At 59.0% G+C, this 18101-nt stretch overlaps 1 protein-coding gene across 1 annotated transcript in view; it reads right to left on the reverse strand.

Annotated features, from left to right (window-relative positions):
• Positions 1–18101, reverse strand: part of SLCO4A1 (solute carrier organic anion transporter family member 4A1) — a 21661-nt gene continuing 3560 nt past the window's right edge. The window contains exons 2-12 of the mRNA XM_019753441.2: positions 12572–13449; positions 11581–11671; positions 10259–10380; positions 9779–9890; positions 6830–6984; positions 5382–5577; positions 4262–4427; positions 3988–4160; positions 3668–3732; positions 3118–3266; positions 1–1205 (exon numbers count right to left, since the gene is read on the reverse strand). Of these exons, the coding sequence (XP_019609000.2) occupies positions 1041–1205; positions 3118–3266; positions 3668–3732; positions 3988–4160; positions 4262–4427; positions 5382–5577; positions 6830–6984; positions 9779–9890; positions 10259–10380; positions 11581–11671; positions 12572–13382 (2205 nt within the window). The 5' untranslated portion in view covers positions 13383–13449 and the 3' untranslated portion in view covers positions 1–1040. The remainder of the gene's footprint in view (positions 1206–3117; positions 3267–3667; positions 3733–3987; positions 4161–4261; positions 4428–5381; positions 5578–6829; positions 6985–9778; positions 9891–10258; positions 10381–11580; positions 11672–12571; positions 13450–18101) is intronic.

The raw sequence follows: 18101 nt of genomic DNA on the forward strand, positions 1-18101 counted from the left end.
TGCTTTAAATATTAAAATATATTTACACACAATTTTAACTGAGGACATCCAGGGGCAAACATCCCAGAGAAGCCGACGATGCCCTCCAGGTGCCTGCTGCATGTGCCCTCTGCCCACCACACGATCAGGTAGAAAACAAGTTCTATAAATAAGTATTTATGCAAAATATGGGTCCATAAAGATACGCTTATGCAAGTTGCTCCCATGCCAGGACAGGCGGTGACAGCAGGTTTTGAAGGCTCCATGTGGATCACAGGAAATGGTCTCACGCCAGCTTCCCCTCCATCAGGACAAACACAGGAAGTCAAGGGCCGCAGCTGCAAAGCTGTGGGCTCCGTCAGAGGCACCACCGGGACACCAGCGCCCCACGGTGGGCGACAGTGCTCTGTACTTTCCACCGAGTGGCATCACCAGTGTCTGCACAATCAGTGAGAACGTGTGCAAGCCCGGTGTGCACCAACCTCATAGCACAACGGATAAACTGTGGCACCACCAGCCTCCCACAGCAGCCATTTACAAAGAATTGAGGGACATGGGATGCATCTCAGCTCGGTCTGTGCACATTTTATAGCTACCAGCGGAGTTAAGTCAAGACTGCGCAGGTTTTTAAAAGCTCGGCCGATGTGTCCAGGGCTCCTGAGTTCCATCAACGCTGTTTGGCTACGTCCACTGGGGAAAAGCCACAGAGTGTGAAATGGCTGGGAAAAGGGAGGGGAAGGGAAGGCAGGGGAGGGGAGGGAGGCAGCGCCATGTCCCTCAGGGAAGGGGTCCAGTGGCAGGGTGGGCACTGCTGGCCCTGCTCCTTCTGAACCAGTCGGTCAGCCCGCTCCCTGCCGTGTGCATTTTGGATGTGTCTTGCATTCTTTCTCCTTGCTGCCTTTGAGGCTCAGACATGTGTGACCCCTGGTTTGGGCTCCCCAGAATTCAATGGAGATTTTCAAAGGGTCCTCAGTGCTGGGCGAGCCGTTGGTGAGGGCTCAGCCCTTCTGGGGAGAAATTGGATGGTGTTTTGGCCCAGCCCTGGAGTGGCAGGTGGGCCATCAGACGTCACTCTGGAGCTGGAGGGCTGAGGAGGCATCCTGGAGGTCTGTGGGGTTGTCAGAAGCCGAGGACTGGCTGGGCAGAGAAGCTTCCAGGCCGTGGGAAGACCCTGCGGGATGCTTGTACAGGAAGCAGGCAATGGCAAAGAAAAGGAAACCCAGCACCTGGGGAGAAAGGAGCTGCTGGATGGAGCTCCTGGACCACTGGAGCTGCCCACCCGGGGGCCCCAACACTCGCAGTTCTGAGCCCCCATCTGACCTGGGCTCCTCTTGAGGTCCTGAGGACGCCTGCTGTGGCGAGAAGACCCGCCTTTCCTGCTTAGTCAGGCCCCAGCCTGGGCACCGATACTGTTCATGAGGGAATGGAAATCAGCCTTTTGACTAAAACCAGAGGCACTGGAGGGGGAGACTTGTTGTGGGATCAACAGTGTTCCCCTAAAAGACATGTCCAAGTCCTGACCCCTAGAACCTGTGAACGGGACCTTTACTTGGAAGTCGGGTCTTTGTAGATAAGACTAAGTTAAGGATCTCGAGATGAGATCACTGGGCTAGGGTGGGCCCCCAATCCCATGGCTGGTGTCCTTACAAGGAAAAAGAGACCGATTTGACACAAATACGTACGGGGGGAGGCCACAGGAACATGGCGGCAGAGATGGGGCGATGTGTCAAGGGGGAGAGGCCTGGGATGGGTCCTCCCTCAGGGTCCCTCCCAGAAGGAACCAACCCTGTGACAGCTTGATCTGAGACGCCTGCCTCCAGAACTAAGAAAATAAATTCCTGGTTTTATGCCACCTGATTTGTAGTGCTTTGTCACAGTGGCCCCGGGAACCTAGCTCAGAGGGGTCAGCACCATCGCTCTGGCGTTACTGGTCCTGACAGGGATCATGTACGGGCTTGCAAAGGACTGTGGGAGCACGTGTGCTGGCCTCTGTGCACATGTGCACACATTTAACATGTAAATGCTGGTGTTAGCAGAAACACCCACCGTGCTCCCTAGAGCATCTTGAGGCTGACGGGCCTGAAGCTGCACTAATGGGTGAGACTGTCTCCACTCTGCAAAGTGATCAAATTCCTGGGACCGTATTCAGGGGTGCACCTGTCTGCCCCCCTGCTGGGATTAGCCCACGCTGTACAAGCCCATCCTAACCACTGTGGTTTCGGTTAGCTGTGCCGAGGTCGCAGGTGATTCCCTGGGCAGGCAGACACCCCGGCACCAGCCTGCTGCTTTGGGCAGGGGCCATGCAACAAAACAGGAAAAGCAAGGGCCAGCTCCCCGGGAAGGGCCTGCCTCTTTAAAACTGACCCAGTGCTGCTCTGCAGAGCCTCACAATCCCTTGTCACACTCGGCTATTTTTACCTAACGTGCAGGGAGATAAACCCGGCTCAGCTGAGACTCCTATCTCTGAGGCCCCTCATGAAAAGGCTCCTGCCAGGGGGCCATTCCTGAGTCCACCCTCCGCCCAAGGAAGAAAGTGGAGACACTCTGGCCCTAGGATTTCATTTTATTTGGAAGGTGTTGTGCCTTCTCCTCCAGTGGGGGGACAGAATTCAAAACAAATTCTGTGCCTCACCCCAGGGGCATCTGCCAAGAGTTACACTGGAAGTTTCTCTACACAGCTTGAAACAGAGGCTCAGGCTAGAAACGGGACGGTGCCCAAGGCACGTTAGAGTTCTGTTGTTCACAGACGCCTCATGCTGACCTGGCCCAACGTGTGCGGGGCTGCCAGGCTGCTTTATGCAGGGGACCGGGTGTTATTTCTCCAAAACCTTAGCTGCCCAGAGCCACTGGGCAAAGCACCAGGCTGGAAGGCAGGGGAGGGGCTGCTCCCCACACCCGGAGCTGTGAGCTGTAGGTACTCATGACCCTGGCCTGCTCTCCTCCTGCCCCCTCTGCTGTCATCACATCACCAGGGTCCCAACAACAGCTCTAAACATGGAAGGACACCGCTTCTGCACACGAGGCAGCAGGAGTGGTGCCTTTGGCCCCTGGGATTGGGGGACTTAACTGTTGGAAGGTCCTGGTGGAGTGCCCAGACCCCCAAACAGTGGAAGGAGACCCGGGACCCCTTCCACTCACCTTATACACCAGCCCGGCGATGAGCATGTACCAGCTCATGGCAGTGTTCTGGTACACGAAGCAGGAGCCTTGCCGGCCGCACTGGTCCTGCCAGAGCAGGCACGCCTTGTCAATCACCCAGCCAAAGGCGATGGGCCCCGGGATGCCACCTGCAGAGAGAAGCCCACTCAGAACCCCAGCACCCAGGGCAGAAGGGTGTGGTGGGCAGTGCCAGAGACCCGGAATGCCCAGGCTCTCAGAAAGGTGATCTCGGCCATTGGTGTTGTCTGAGGGTGCAGGGGGTCTTAAATGTGCCTTCTCTGGGGACTTGGCATCTGGCTGGGTGATTCCCCATGACCTCTGACTCCCATAGGGCCTTTGTGTTAATGAGGAAAAGGCACCCTCTGGGCAAAGAACCGGCCACAGGTCCCTCTAGTGGACTGTTAGGGAATGGCCTCCTTGCCCAGGTGGGCACAGCCTCCCTTGTGCAGGGATGCGCACCGGCTTGGCGGTGCCCCTGTGCAGCGAACGCAGTGCACAACTGTACAGGACTCCTCACACAGCACAGTACCTAGAGTTCTAACCACAATCCACTGGATTCCCAGCGCGAAGGATCTCTGCTGGTCACAGACGCACCTGAAATGGGGAAACACAGCGTCACGCCCAGGGAAGTGTGGCTGCTCGCCAAGTCACACCCCCAAGCCACAGGCCCTGATGAGCCCCAGGCTGCGTCACCGCCTCCCCAGGTGGAAAGCACCTCACAGAGGCATGGTTCTTTCCTGCCACTGCTGCCGGGGGCCGGCAGGCACCCCGCAGGAACTGCAGAACTCCACCTTAGCACGCTGCAAGGGAAGGTTCTGGACCACAGTGAAACCCAGGCCCGAGGCTTACCGTAAAGTCGCCGTTAGCGCAGGAATGCTGCTGAGGAATGTAAAGATAATTACAACGAATATGAAAACCAGAAGGAGGGGCTTTCTTTGACAAGTTGAAGTGCATTTCCCTGCAGTAGCACTGCCAAAACCAGAGGAAAAATTCTGAGGGACACAGCTACAGTCTCGGTACACCTGAGGACCGCAACAACAGTGCCGATTACAGGAGGAAGAAGCAGGGGCCCTCCCAGGGTCCGGGGCGCAATGGCCGGGACGTGGGCAGCGGCCGCACTCACCTTCTGGCCGCCCGGGCCAGCCACGGCCGCCTCAGAGCACCCCGCGTGGCAGGGTGAGTAGTACACGAGGTCATCGGAGCCGCACACGGGGCTGTAGTGTTCTGGCCGGCAGCCACAGGCGACGTTGCAGGGGGCAGTCAGGTCCAGGTGGCCCTCGGGCAGGAGGCTGCAGAAGGGAAGATTCGGGCGGTGGGGCGCAGGCCAGAGCCAGGTGGGGCGCCCATGGACACAGGGACAGCCTGGGTCTCGTCCCCACTGGCCCAGGTCTGTGGGTTTACATGGAATGGAGCTTCATGTGTTGCCTCTTGCCCCCAGGATCCTTGGGAATTCTCACAGCAGAGCAAACCCAGCCCCACGCTGCTTTCCAACCACATGTGCAATGCACACCCCAGCTGGCTTGTTTTTTGGACAGGCAACGGATCCACACGGCTCAGAATGAGAGACAAGAAGTCCTGCACGACACGGGCCCCGGCCACACGTGTGCAGATCGCTGATCCGTGCACACGTCAGTGATCACAGACACACACGCTTTCTCTTTTTACTCAGACCAACCACACTGTACGCACTGCCCTGCTCCTTTTCCCTGCTCAACACTGTGTCTTGGAGGTGGCCAAGAACCACAGTCCTCCCTTTGGTGGTGGCAGAGCCCTGCGCGTGGGGACGCTGGCCGTTCAGCCAGCCCACTCTCCGCCGACCTAGATTCTCCCGACCATGGTTCCCTGACAGTTACCACGACCTCTGCTCTGCAGTCTCGCCATCACCTCCACCAGGAATTCCCGGGAGAGGACTTGCTGGGCCCTGGGGCAGGTCCCCTGCTTCCATTTCAGATTATTCCAAATGAACGCCTGACGGGCTGTTCCTCTCACATTCCCAGGACACGGTGACACATGGGGCTGATCCTTAGCCACTTTCCAGGTCAATACATAGACACAGGCTGGGCTATTATTATCCCATTTTACAGGTGGAAAACTGAGGCTCAGAGCCGGGCCACAGCCCAGGGGCCCTTTATGAGTGACTGTTAATTGGTGTGATGTGCGCCCCACTGAGGGTCCTTGCTGCAAACAGTGGCCTTCCCGACCCCCACGGACCACTGTGCCCGACAGGTGTGTTGGGGCCTTACCTCCCGCTGTAGCTGGCTGTCACACCCGCCATGGGCACGTTGGGGCAGTGTGTGAAGAAGACCAAGGTGGCCAGCAGGCTGGTCAGGGTGCAGAGCAGGCAGAACTTGATGATGCCCGAGCCACGGAGCTTAAACTTGTTCACAAAAAAGCCACCCAGGAAGGTGCCGCCGCCGCCCGCCGGTACCACCAAGTACCCTGTGGGAGAGGGCGGGGCTCAGAAGTGTCCTTAACCCATCATGTCCTATGATCCCCACTTTACAGAGGGGAAGCCGACCCCTGTCGCTGCCCGAAGCCCTGACCGGAGCTCTCAGCCATCACTCTGCTGCGGCGGAGACTTGGCCCAGGGCCAGGGCTGGGCCCGGAGGAGCAGAGGTCGCGGCCCCTTGCCCGGCCCACAGCCTCTGCCCAGCCCAGCTGTGGGGGACACCTGTAGCCTACAGCCATGGCCATTTTACTATGAAATTGAGATTAGTTGGCATAGGGATTCCAGGATGGGAGTAGGGTCTCCAAGGGGCAGTGGGGCCATCTCCCCAGCAGTGACCAAAGCCAGCTCTGGGGGCAGAAGAGGGGGAATCCAGGGGATGTGGCTGTTCCAGGAGGGGGGCATTGCTGCAGGGAGAAGGGGCTGCCGTAAGGAAGGGGAGGCAGTTGTTGTGGGTGGGGTTCTGGGCATGTGGCGTCAGCTGAGAGGCCAGGCAAGGATGGGTGTCCAGGGCCATTAGTCAGAGAAGGGGGTGGGGTCTCCTGTGCAGGAAATGGAGCCCTGAGGGGTGGGCACAGCTGGATTGGCCTGCGTGCTGCTCAGACACACCCCAGCTTCCACACATGGCATTGACCCCCTGCCCTGTGACGACGCCCCCACCTCTTGCCAGGCATGTTCTCGGCGAGGCTATGGCTGCCCTGTGAGCAGTGGCAGATGGAGGGGTCTGAGAGGGCCCTCACTCTTCTGGGAGGGCCAACCTCCTCGCCACAGAATGCCTGCAGCCAGGCAGGTCCAGGGCCTCCAGCCTCACGGTCCCGAGAGACCCTGGCCCACAGCGACGGCCAGGCCGAAGGGTCTGAGTGTCCACTGGGGTGCTGCCACCCAAACCCTTCCTGCAGTAAGCCAGGGGTGACGCAGGCCGAGGCCCTCGGTGGTGAGCCGGTGGCACAGGCGAGTTGGAGCCCACCCCCGGCTCACCCCCCAAGCTAGAGCGGGGTCCCACTCGGAGGATCCTCAGAGAGACCGGTCAGCACGCCATGCAGGAAAAAGACAGCCCGCTCTTATAACACAATCAGGTCCGTAAGTGACATCATTTGTATACAAGCCGACATTCGCTCTCCCGCCTGGGCTGGACCACACGTGGAGCAGTGCTGCCTAGGCCTTTCCAGAAGACACCCTCAAGGACCCACTCTCGCCTGAGAACTAACAAGAAGAGAGGACCCCCAGGCTCGGGAGTTTTCTTACCAAACAAGGTGGCCGCTTCTGAGGCACTCAGGCTGAACTGGGACTCGAGGAACTTGGGGCCAAAGGTAGACATGCCGGCAATGAGGGTGGCCTCGGTGGCCCCAGCCAGGCAGAGCAGGACGAAGGTGGGATTCTTCAGGAGGAGCCAGATGGAGCTGGATGGAGGGGAGGAGACCAGAGAGGAGACAGAGGGTCAGAGTGGGTCAGAGCCAGGGCCTGAGCGAGCCGCAGTGCCTGAGGCCACCGCCCCTCCCACCTGAGTATAAGGAGCCCCGGTTCTGAGAGAAGAGCTGAGTGGGGTGCCATTGAGCTGAGAGGGGGACACCCCACATTCATTCCACAGAAACCAAGAGGGTGTGCAAGGCTGGGCCATGGCAGGTAAAAAACTGGCACCAGGATTCTGAGGCTGTGTGGCTTGTTGTAAAAACTGCTGTCACTGATTATGGAAAAACCACCTTGTCCAGAGTTTTGGCTTCAGCACGACGAGAGACCTTGAGTGACCAGTGACACTGTTTAATCACCTCTGGGGACAGCTGTCACCAAGTCCCAGACTGGACAGGCCCCTGGGAAAGGGGAAAGGGTGTTCACTAGAGGAGATGGCCGACTCGGCAGAATGGTTTTCGGGAGGGCTGGATGTGGGCTGTGAGCCTGGAGGTGTCCACGTCACACCCTGCAGCTTCGCTGGGGAGGTGGCCTTGACACTGCTCCATCAGTGTCACAGAGAGCGAGGCTCGGCCCCAGGCCACAGTCAGCTTGTGGCATAAGCACAAAGGCTCTTGAGGGCCAGTCACTCGGGGAGCCTGGGGTCCTGCCCTGTTAGGGGTTGGAGCCGTGCTTTTGCCTGAGCACGCTGTTTAAACGTGGAAGACGCTCAGAGAGTACGAAAATGTCATGTGTGACACAAAACCGACAAAGCCTTCCTGACAATGCAGGAGGCAGAGCTCAAAGTGGGAAACACAGAAGTCACAGCCCCTGGGGGTCTGGAAATAAGAGGCTTGGCCTCCGAGGGCAGCCAGGCGCCCAGCACACACACGGCTTTACTCTGTCCGAATCCCTCAACCACCAGGTGTTAGGTGCCAGGCCCAGCGCAGGTATTTGCTGATGGGGTTATGTCCCCGTCCCCAGAAGTGGTGAGGGACGTGGGTTGGGTACAGGACAGTCTCGCTCTGAGCACCAACACAGCAGATCCCATAATAAATGACTATCGTCTGGAGACGGTCGGAGCAGCTCTGACGTGGGTCTGCTGCGCTTACAGTCTCGGTGTCGCCAGCGTGGCAGCTGAGGGCTGTTACAAAGGGAAGCAGTTGCTGTATCTGTCCTCGTTGGCCTCCTCCCTCGAGATCCGGCTTCCACAGACCCATCTGTCACCCTCACACCAGAAGTGCCCCCGCTTAGGTCAGAGATTAGTGCTGGACCTCTCAGCACTTGTCAAGGCAACTTCGAACACCATGACACTCAAAGCTCCTCATTTTGAGGACACAGGCCAACAATAAATTGGCTTCTAAGAAGGAGGAGGTGCCTCTGAGCCCGTCCCTCAGAGCAGGAGGCCTGGCGGGAGGTGACTAGCGAGGGACACGCCCCCTCCTCTTTTCAGAGAGGCGACTCTTTCTGGTTAACTTCGGAGAGGGGCTCACAAGGCCTCGCTCCCATTCTGATTCCAATGGGGGACTCGAGTCCTGAAAAACTGACTTTCTAACTCGAGTGCTGGAAAGGCTTCTTCAGGTCAACTCCTTGGGTCCCACGCCCATGAAGGACAGAAGACGGCTGTGGAGGAAATACGAGTGGGTGTGGCTGCGGGGCTGGGGCAATGGAACTCCCCAGCATCTTCTCTGGCCGGCACAGCTCTCGGGTCCTGTGTGCGTGTCTGTCAAGACAGGAGCCCTGGGTGCGGCCGGTCCCTTCCTGGCCCTGCCCAGACCTGCCCAGGCGTTGGGGCCTTGGCTACACAGGGAGGTGACTCTCCCCAGGAACATGCAAACTTCCTCATTTCTTCTTCTCAGCCTGCAGGTCGCTTGTCTGAAATTCTGTTGAATTTTCTCAGAGAACTAGTCATGACCTTAACAGAGGACACGTGTTCCGGGAGTTTTTTTTTTTTACTACCAGCAACTGGTTTGGGGAACGAAGCCTGGGCATAAACTTCCTGACCCGGCTCCAGACCTGTTCCCTGGGTTCCAGGGCTCTGCTGGCGATCTGTGGTGTCCCTGGCTTGCAGATGCTCCAGTCCGGTCTCTGCCCCCATCTTCATAGGGCATTATCCCTGTGTGTGTCTGTGTTCAAACGTCCCCAACTCAAAAACAGGGTCCTACTGGGTTAGGGTTAGACGCTGCCATTGGCCGGCTCAGGGTGCCGCAGGGACCGGTGGACACTCCGTGGCGCCGAGGACTAGACAGGGAGGGAGAGCCCCATGGAAGGCCCGGTCCTGTGAAGAGGTCACTGGGCAGCCAGGAGCCCCAGGCCCCACGTCCCTCTGAGACCCCGGCAGCCCAGGGCTCTTTTTGTCCCAACACTGAAGGAGGACAACAATGCAAGGCCATGTCCTCCACAACAAGGAGGAGGAAACGGAGGGAAGAAGCTGCACAGAGGGTGGACACCGGGCATGGGCTGCTCCCTCGTGGTCCTCAGAGACCCCGAGGCAGGGAGGGCAGCACCGGCCTGGAGCCCTGTGAGCTGTGAGCAGGTGACACCTAATGAAATGGTCAGAGCGAGGGGCTGAGACTGGGTAGGGGCAACTCGGGCAATGGTCTGAGGGTCAGACGCATGTCCCTGGAACCGGGGGTCATGAAGGGGGTTTAGGAGCCGTGAGTTCACATTGTGGCGCTGGAGGGTCACGTGAATGCTCCTAGTTTGGGGCCAAGACTCAGCATGTATGGGGCCCCCGAAAGGTCTACAGGACACACAGGCGCAGATAAGAGGCACACGGCATGCGACCCATTCCCCCAAGGTCCTTACAGAGGTAAGTCTCTGATGGTTTTCCCAAAGTCAGGGTTGCTGGCCACTGTGTGGCTGCTGTCCTTCAACTGGTGTGTTTCAGATGCTCTCATGACCACGTAGCGCTGGGAGCCTGGAAGGACAGAGGTGTCGGCGAGAGGCCGGGACCAAAGGTGCACCCCTGGCCCTGCCCTTCCCGGGTCTGTGCATGTCCAGCGGGAAGAGGGTGCGGAGCAGATACCCAGTGGGCATGCACCACGGTGGCCAGCTGGCAGGGAACAGGAGGTGGGACAGAGCCAGTGGCACAACCTGGGACCAGAGGGGAAAGAAAGGGGTGCTTCCCTCCCCCTGCTGAAATGGCATCTTCTGTGGCCCCTGAGCAGGGGGGGCGGCTGCACCGCTGGATGAGACCTGGACTCTCCTGTGTCCCTCAGTGTCCCACATGACCGGGAGGGAGGGAGGAGGAGGAGGGCTTGGCACACTTGGGGCGGGTGCACTCACCTGGCAGCTGCCGTGGGTAGCCGAGGATGGGGACCGCGATGAGCAAGGCGGCAGCACCAGCACCCAGGAAGCCCACCCACCAGGCGCCGACCCACAGCGGGCTCTCGGTGGTCAGCTCCGTCCTGTGGGAACAAGCGCCTGGACTCAGTGTCCCAATCATATGCATCCAGGACACATGAGCAGGGCGCCCCTCTGCCTGCTGGCCCATGCAGGCCCGGGGAAGCGCGTAGAGAGTGAGGGCACAAGCCCCACCTACCTCCTGCACTCTCTGCACAGAACATGCGCATTTGACACCCAATTTAGTCAACCTGAGGCCAGAGGTGGCATTTATACCAGGTCAGAGCACTAGAAACCTCGATGAGAGACGGGCCATCCGCAGAGAGAGTCCAAGGTGTAGCTAGCGGTGCCCACCACGCGTCTCAGCAAACCTTAGGGAAACCATCCCTGATGGGTGACACCCGTGGAGCAGGGGCCGCCTCCGAGCCCCGCTCGGCCAGGAGGACACACCTCCTTCCTTCTTCCCTCCCTCAGCCTCTCTGTCTCTATCGCTGTCTCTTTCTCCTGCTCAAATTTACAAAAACTAGTATCACAAGCAAGAGATCCAAGGAAATGGAAGAAACACAACACGACAGAGTAAGAAATACAGATTTGGTCTCTCCACGGTTCTTGGCACAGAGTTCCGTAATGCCTTGCGATTTCCTGGGTGATAGGAGCGTCTTCCGTTCTAATGCTGCCAGAAAGACTGACCGTGATATTAGCGAGTTGGAACTTTTAGCCCCACTGCCGGGCCTCTAGGGAAGTTGTTGGCCACTGATGTCCAATGATTTAATTAATCACCCCTATGGAATGAGGCCTCCATAAAAGGGATTCGGAGAGGTTCTGGGTGGTGAAAGTCCCCGGGAGTTGGCACTGGGGACCCACGACTTGTGGCTGGCATCTTTAGTGGGGGCAGTCAGTGGGACTGAGCCCTTATCCGGTGGGGTCTGTGCTGATGCTGGATTGAATTTGGGACACCAGCTGGTGTCCACGGAGAACTGGGGAATTGCTCAGTGTGGAAAAACGCATACCAAAGAATCTGACATTGGCAGCAGGAAAATCCACTCTCAGTTCAAGCCATCCGGCCATACTGTCCCCTTCCCTAGGCTGCGCTCAGACACCACAGACCCTGCAGGTCTGCCAGAGCAAGGCCAGCTCTGGGTGTCCTCCTGCTGGGGCCACGGCCCTCGGCCGCTGGGGATCCCGCTCCATGGGCACCCGGGTCCTCCTGCCTGGATAGCGTGGCGACTTCTCTGTGAGGGCAGGACCGGGCCCAGGTCACTCACCATCGGCCTATTTCCGTGTAAATGTTCAGCAGGGCGCCTCCGATCAGGTAGCCAGCTGCGGGGCCGAGAATGGCCGCTGTGTAAAAGATGGCTGGAAGGGAAGCAAAGCTGTTGGGGGGCTGCCATGCCTGCTCCCTGTGTGGGACACTCAGAATCTGCATCTGTCTGCCCCACACTGGGGAGAGACCCCTTTAAATCAGGGTTTTCATCTGTGCACTGAATCTGAAATCCGACTTGTGTCAAATTCTTAAGGGGATTTTTAAAAATTTCCCTTAGAGCCAGCTGCAGGTGCCATTGGAACTCTGCCCTTGGAAGAGCAAAGGTCCGGAGACCCTTGCTGTGCAGGACGAGGGCACCATGGAACCCCCCCAGCCTCCGGAAAAACCAGGCTGCGTGTGCGGCAAGGGCCCTGGGAGGCTGGCCGGTGGGACATCTGCTCGCTGGAGCGATGTCGCCCCAATGCCCCCTTCGTCCCAGGATGGCAACTGCTGAGTGACTTAGACGAACAGAGTGCAAGATGGAAGGAAGCTAAAGGTCAGCTAACAGTGTGGCCGGGCCACCGGGATACCAGCCAGTCCCTGAGCGAGATCCTCGCCTGGCCTCGCCGGAGGGACGGGGGACGCGGGCAGCATGAGGCTGCCTTTGGAAATCTCATCCCCAGGTAACTATGGGGGTCTGGGGGTGAAGGCGGAGGCTCTGGATGAGCCCCTGTGGGCAGCCAGGCTGACGTGGCAGGAGTGGCCTTGTGACTAGTTACTCCATGCACTCAGGGACCCTCAGGATGCACCTGGGGGTCGGGCTGAGGTCAGCCAGCACCACCGTCCTCACCTGAGATGCTTCAGGCCAAACGCAGGCGAGCGCTCACTTGCCACCTCACCTGGGGCCACATGTGTCCACGTGTGGCCAACGGGGAAGTACCCATAAGGGCTCAGACGGGGCCAGGCCAGTGTCGGCCAGCATCACGCTGCCCCGCCCCGCCGGCCCCACTCACCGATGTAGACGGGCGAGCAGCTGGACTTGACGTTCTCGTCCAGGTAGGTGACGCCCAGCGTGTAGAGCGGCGTGGCGCCCACTCCGTGCAGGAACTGGCCCAGCATGAAGACCAGCCGGTAGCTGGACAGGCCCGAGGTGCTGTCCCCACACGCCACACTGTGGTTGGACGGGCACGTCCCAATGCCCTGGTCCAGTTCCACCTGGTAGGAGCCGGCGGTGAAGTGGGGCAAAGCGAACACCAAGGAGCCCGCCCCCATGACCAGCACGCCCCAGCCCAGCCAGCGGGGCTTGTGTCCACTGCCCCCGAAATAGCTGACGAAGGTGAGGCAGAGGCAGGCGGCCAGGTCGTAGCTGCTGGCGATGAGGCCACTCTGGTAGCTGTGCAGGTCGAACCGTCGCTCGATGGAGGTGATGACCGTGTTGGTGAAGCCATTCACCGTCATGCCCTGCAGGAAGGAGGCCGCGCTCAGGAACAGCAGGAAGCCCCACGGCGTGTTGAAGGCCTGCAGGCATTTGGGGGTGAAGGTCCACCAGCCACACTCCATGCTCTGTGGCCCTGCCGACACGTAGCACACCTCACGGGCTGCCCGGGCGCTGTGCTTCTCAGCCGGTGGCTCACACAGAGGCTGGCTGCTGGAGTCCAGGGGGCTGTGGGCCGCTGGACGCAGGTGGCCCCGGGGCGAGCCCAGAGACGCCAGCCTGCTGGGGGGGGTAAGGCCACATCCGTCCTCCAGGGTCAAGGGTGGGCTGGAGAAAACCAGCTTTGGCATCGAGGCAAGGGGCTTGTCCCCCATCGTGTGCTGGGGCATGGCCACCCAGGGCGTGACACTGACAGCAACGGAATTTGCCAAACGGTATTCCAGTGGCCGGTTTGTTCTGCAAGAAGAATTTCTGGTGAGCGAATTTGCATTCGTATCTCAGCAATACGCCTGCAGTCCCGCCCAGTTCCTTGGGGGCAGTGGATGGCTCTGGCTGCCTGGTACCCTGTCTGGTGGGGTTGAACCCTCCCTGACCAGCCCCCTCCCCGAATCCAGGGCCCCACCTGGACCCACACATTCAGGGAAGCACATCTCTAGCCAACAGCTTGGCCGGGGGTTGGGCACATCCTCTCCTGAAGGAGACCTCACAGCAGAGCAGAGATGGCAGGACGGGGTCAGAGGCCATGCGAGCCTCTGGATCACCATGACTGCACCAATCCCACCACCTCTGCCTTGCTGGCTGAGCTGTGCGTTCTGCCATTGCAGCTGACAGTGCCTGAGAGAGGACCCTGTGCAGGCACTCTGTCCACACGGCTCCGCCTGACTCCTCTCTCAAACTCACACCCTGCTAGGTTTCTGAGCCCTTCAGTGTGAAAAAGAGATTCGTCTGAGTCCCGAGCTTGGAGGAGGTGGGTAATGAGGAAGGGCGGAAATGGCAGGGCCTGTTCCCCAGGAGCACAGCAGCTCTGGGACCAGACCTGGTGGGGGTCTTCGCAGACAAACTGGGAACCTGCCAACAGCAATGGGAGCAGAAGCCCAGGTGGGACCTCACCCAGGTCCAGGAGTCAGTGTTGCATTTGGAGACCCTGCCTGTCCCTGGCCCCCTCCTGAGGTGGCACAGTGACCCCCACACCCTGTGGACTGAGCCTCAGAGGCTGGGGCTCCGGATCCTTGCATCAGGACCTTCCTCTGCTCTTCAGCCCTGCCTGAGCAGCCATCTCACCAAGGCCGCAGGCATCAGGCAAGTGGCCACCACCATGCTCCTCTGAGCACTGGACGACTGTGCCCTCTTAGCTAAGTTAAGCCTCACCCAGGCTCTTCTCTGGCCTTCCCCAGGGACGGGCAGTGGGTGTAAATGCCAGTGGGCAGGGAGCACCCCACTTCAGCTATGTCTGAGCACCGTCCTCACGGTGACATCACACACTCCCAGGCCCTCTGTGCGTGTCACTCGTGTACACCTGGACATCGCCCATCTTCCAGGTAAGGGAAGTGGGCCCAGAGGGGTCAGCAATTTGCCCAGGGCCACACTGTCAGCCAGCGGCAAAGAGGACTCAGCCCACACAGTCTGGCTTCAGATCCATGTGTGTGTATCACAACTGTCCTTGCCGTCATTTTATTGACAGAACCGTGACCCATGGAGTGGCATTTACACACAGGGCTGGCTGTTTACTTTGGAAACTGGTACTGCCAGGCTATCAGCAGCTGTATCTGGAAGCTGTGGGTAGACAGCAGAAACCACCAGCCATTCCCTAGGGCCTGTTCCTGGTGCCAGCATTTTATTTATAGTGCCACCACCTCTGTGAGCTGGCACTCCAGGCTGGGCTATAAGACAGCTAGAAAGACAGGCCCAAGGAGAACAGTCAAAGCTTCCTAGAGGAAGACATGCACGTCCTCACACAGCAGAGAGCTGCCCAGACTGGCTGTCACTCAGACGACATCCAGCACACACGGTGGATGCAAGCACTGGGACGGCTGTGGACGGCATGGAAAGTGACAGGCTTGAGCCCTGGGACAGGACGGCTGTGCCATGCCCCTGCCCCGAAACTCGATGGGCTGCTGAAGCAGAAACATGGAGACATACACGGAGGGCGTGACGCTACTGGAAGTTCCCAGGCCCAGAGGCCACTCTGTGGAAATGAGGCGGTGTGCTCCCCTCTAGAATTTTCCCTCAATGCATGTACACACATGCACACACACGCATCAATACATCAACTCATGTGCATACAGACATGACCATCCACATGTGCACACACAAACCACAGGACGCTGGAGTGTACCCAGGGAAGGGGCCCTAGCCAGGCTGAAGGCCAGCGGGCACTCAGAGAGGCCACTCAGTGGCCTGTGGGGTTTAGGGGTCAGGACTGGGACCTCAGGAATTATTGGTGGGGAGGGGGCATTCCCAGTAAGTGATCTACAAACCGAGGACCAAGATGCTGGCTGCCCACAGCCGCCCACACCCCCCTCTGCACACCCCCCCCCTCAGCTCTGGGCTCTGGGCGTGGCTCACACAGGGACAGAGGACTGGTGATAGAGGACCCGCCATTCCATGGGGTTCAGGAGGCTGCCAGATTGCTAGCTTTCATCATTAGGAATGGCCACAAAGAAACAGAACTTTCTATCTGAAAACAGAGCCACTGCAAAGCCATATAGCACCAGTGGTGGGTGGTCCCAACAGCTCCAAGTCAGCGATAAAGCTTTACCTGAACTGAAAGCTGAGTCTCTGACATACACAGATAAAGCTCAACCTAAAATCACACACAACACAGACCTGTAAGCCAGCAAATTGAAGATCCTATTTTAGACAGTAAGACCCACTGCAGCGGAGGTAACCGTGGCTCCCACCTCATCTGTGACCCCATTTCCCCCCAACCCAGTCAGCCTTCCCTCAGCCAGCAGCTGTGCTGCCGTGCTCCGAGGTCTGTTCCCATCTGAAGGTGGAGTCCTTTCTCTAAACGGTTTGGGGTCTTATCAGTGTGTCTAGATCAGAAAGGGGGCGTGGGGCCCTCGGTGACTCAGGAGCTGAGGTGCAAGGGGCGCTCGGAAGGAAACATGCCCAACCATGGGATCCTGCGTGAGCGCAGGGCTGTGTGACCAGGAATCTCCAGCCACAAGGAGGAGCCCTCATTCCTGAGCACCGTGGGGAAATTCCTGCTCTCACACACGTGGCCTGTTTGGGCACCAGCTGAGCCTGTCCCACGTACACACAGACCGTCTGGGGACAGCGTCCTTTGCCCCCACTTATAGACCCATCCGGACGCGTACTCCCCACAACCCTGTAGAGACAAAGTTTGCGGGGGCTCTGGCTACGGGATCCCAGAGCTGGTGGCTCTGCCTGGTGCCCCAGAGGCACCTGCGTATCCTGTCCTTGCCGTTCGGCTGCCTTCATCCTCCAGGGAGGACAGCGGTCGGAAGATGGAGGAAGCCCTCATGAAGCCTCAGCTGGCTTACCGAGCAGAATCCCCTCTGTTGTGAAGGAGAGATCTCCCTCTTCCAGCTGCAGAGAGCAGCACTGCAAGCTGGGGAGCCCACTGTGGGGTCAGTCACATCCTCCAGCCAGTCCCATCCCAGTCAGGCATCAGGTGGGAAGCCAGTCTCCCAGGTGAGGACAGTGAGCAGGGCGGGTGACGTGGACTCTGAACCTGGGGCTTCGTGGGGTGGGCGAGGCTGTGTGCGTGCATGTGCACGTGTGTGCACACATATGTGTGCACGTGTGCTCACGTATGCAAGCTGTCTTAGAAGGAGACCACAGATCTCTTCCGAAGTCCGCACACTGCCCTGGCCCATCAGCCGCAGCCTGCTGTGAAGGAATCCAGGCCCGCACTCCCCCCTCCCCCACTTCCTCCTCCCCTCCTCTACCCTCCTCCTCCCCAGGCCCCCAGCTGCACTCTGAGAAGTCAGGAGCCCCTGGGGGTGGCTCGCCATAGCCCAGCCTGAGAACTGGGCTCCCGCCTTCAGTAAAGGACTGAAGAGGTTTTCACAGCCTCACTTATCTCCTCAGGTGCTTACGCAGGCCCTAATGCGGGCATCACTCCATCTCCTGGTCAGAGGCTGTCTGCAAAGTGGAGCAGGTAGGAAACGAGGGTTCCTGGGAGGGCTATTTTAAGCCTCCCGGGAGGCCTGGGTCTGGGGCGGGGCGAGCAGTGCCCTTCACTTACAAGCACCCCAGGCTCCATCCTGAACCCTGCTGGGAACTTGGCTTCAGGGGAGACTCACAGGTTTCGTTTCTCCTTTTTTTTTAAGTGCCAACCAGTAAATTCCCTCCTTGCTGCACCTGGTGGCTCTGAGGCTGGCAGCCACCATCTGTACCATGTGACATGTCCCACGCAGACACGGCAGCCCCTGTCCCCACCCCCACTCCCTAGAACCCTGTCATTGCCCCCATGATCCATGGGACTCTCCAGGCGTCTGTCTTCTCGCCCCTTCTAGACCCACCCTGGTGTCTCTTCCTGAGTGGGTGACTGGAGGGGGTTTTCACTTCTTGAAGTTGAGGCTGAAAGCTGTTTACAGAGCAGATGTGACATGGTGTGGCAGGAGCTGGTGCTGCCACAGCAGTGCCCAGTCCACCCTAATCTGCATACCTGGTGACCGCAGAGCTGTTTTGCATGGAGGTCAACAACGGAGGATTGTCTGGGAGAGCCGGAAACGCCCTCAGGGAGTGTCCTGCTGTCTCAGCACGACAGCCCTGATCCCACCCTTGTCCCTTGTCCCTTGTTCTCCGAGCATGGGAGGACGGAGGGGGGGGATGAGCTGGGAGGGGGGCCTGTGCCAGCTTATTGTCTTTCCCACTCATAATGTTTGATCCATGGAGGTGAAAACAAAACAAGCTGTCCTGTGGCACTCCAGGACAACAGGGAGGCAGAGAGGGGACGCAGAGGCTGCCTCGGAGCCAGGCAGGTACTCCCACCTCGGCCAGGCCTCCGGCCTCTGGCCTCTCTGACCTCAGTTTCCTGACTGGAATGGTTGTGACGTCATGGGGAGGAACCCCAGAGGTGAAGGACCGGCCCCTCTATTCAAAATGGGTCCGGGCACCACTTGAAGCTCGTGAGAAAC

Source organism: Rhinolophus sinicus, linkage group LG13 (assembly GCF_036562045.2).
Source record: "Rhinolophus sinicus isolate RSC01 linkage group LG13, ASM3656204v1, whole genome shotgun sequence".
Classification (NCBI taxonomy): Eukaryota; Metazoa; Chordata; class Mammalia; order Chiroptera; family Rhinolophidae; genus Rhinolophus; species Rhinolophus sinicus.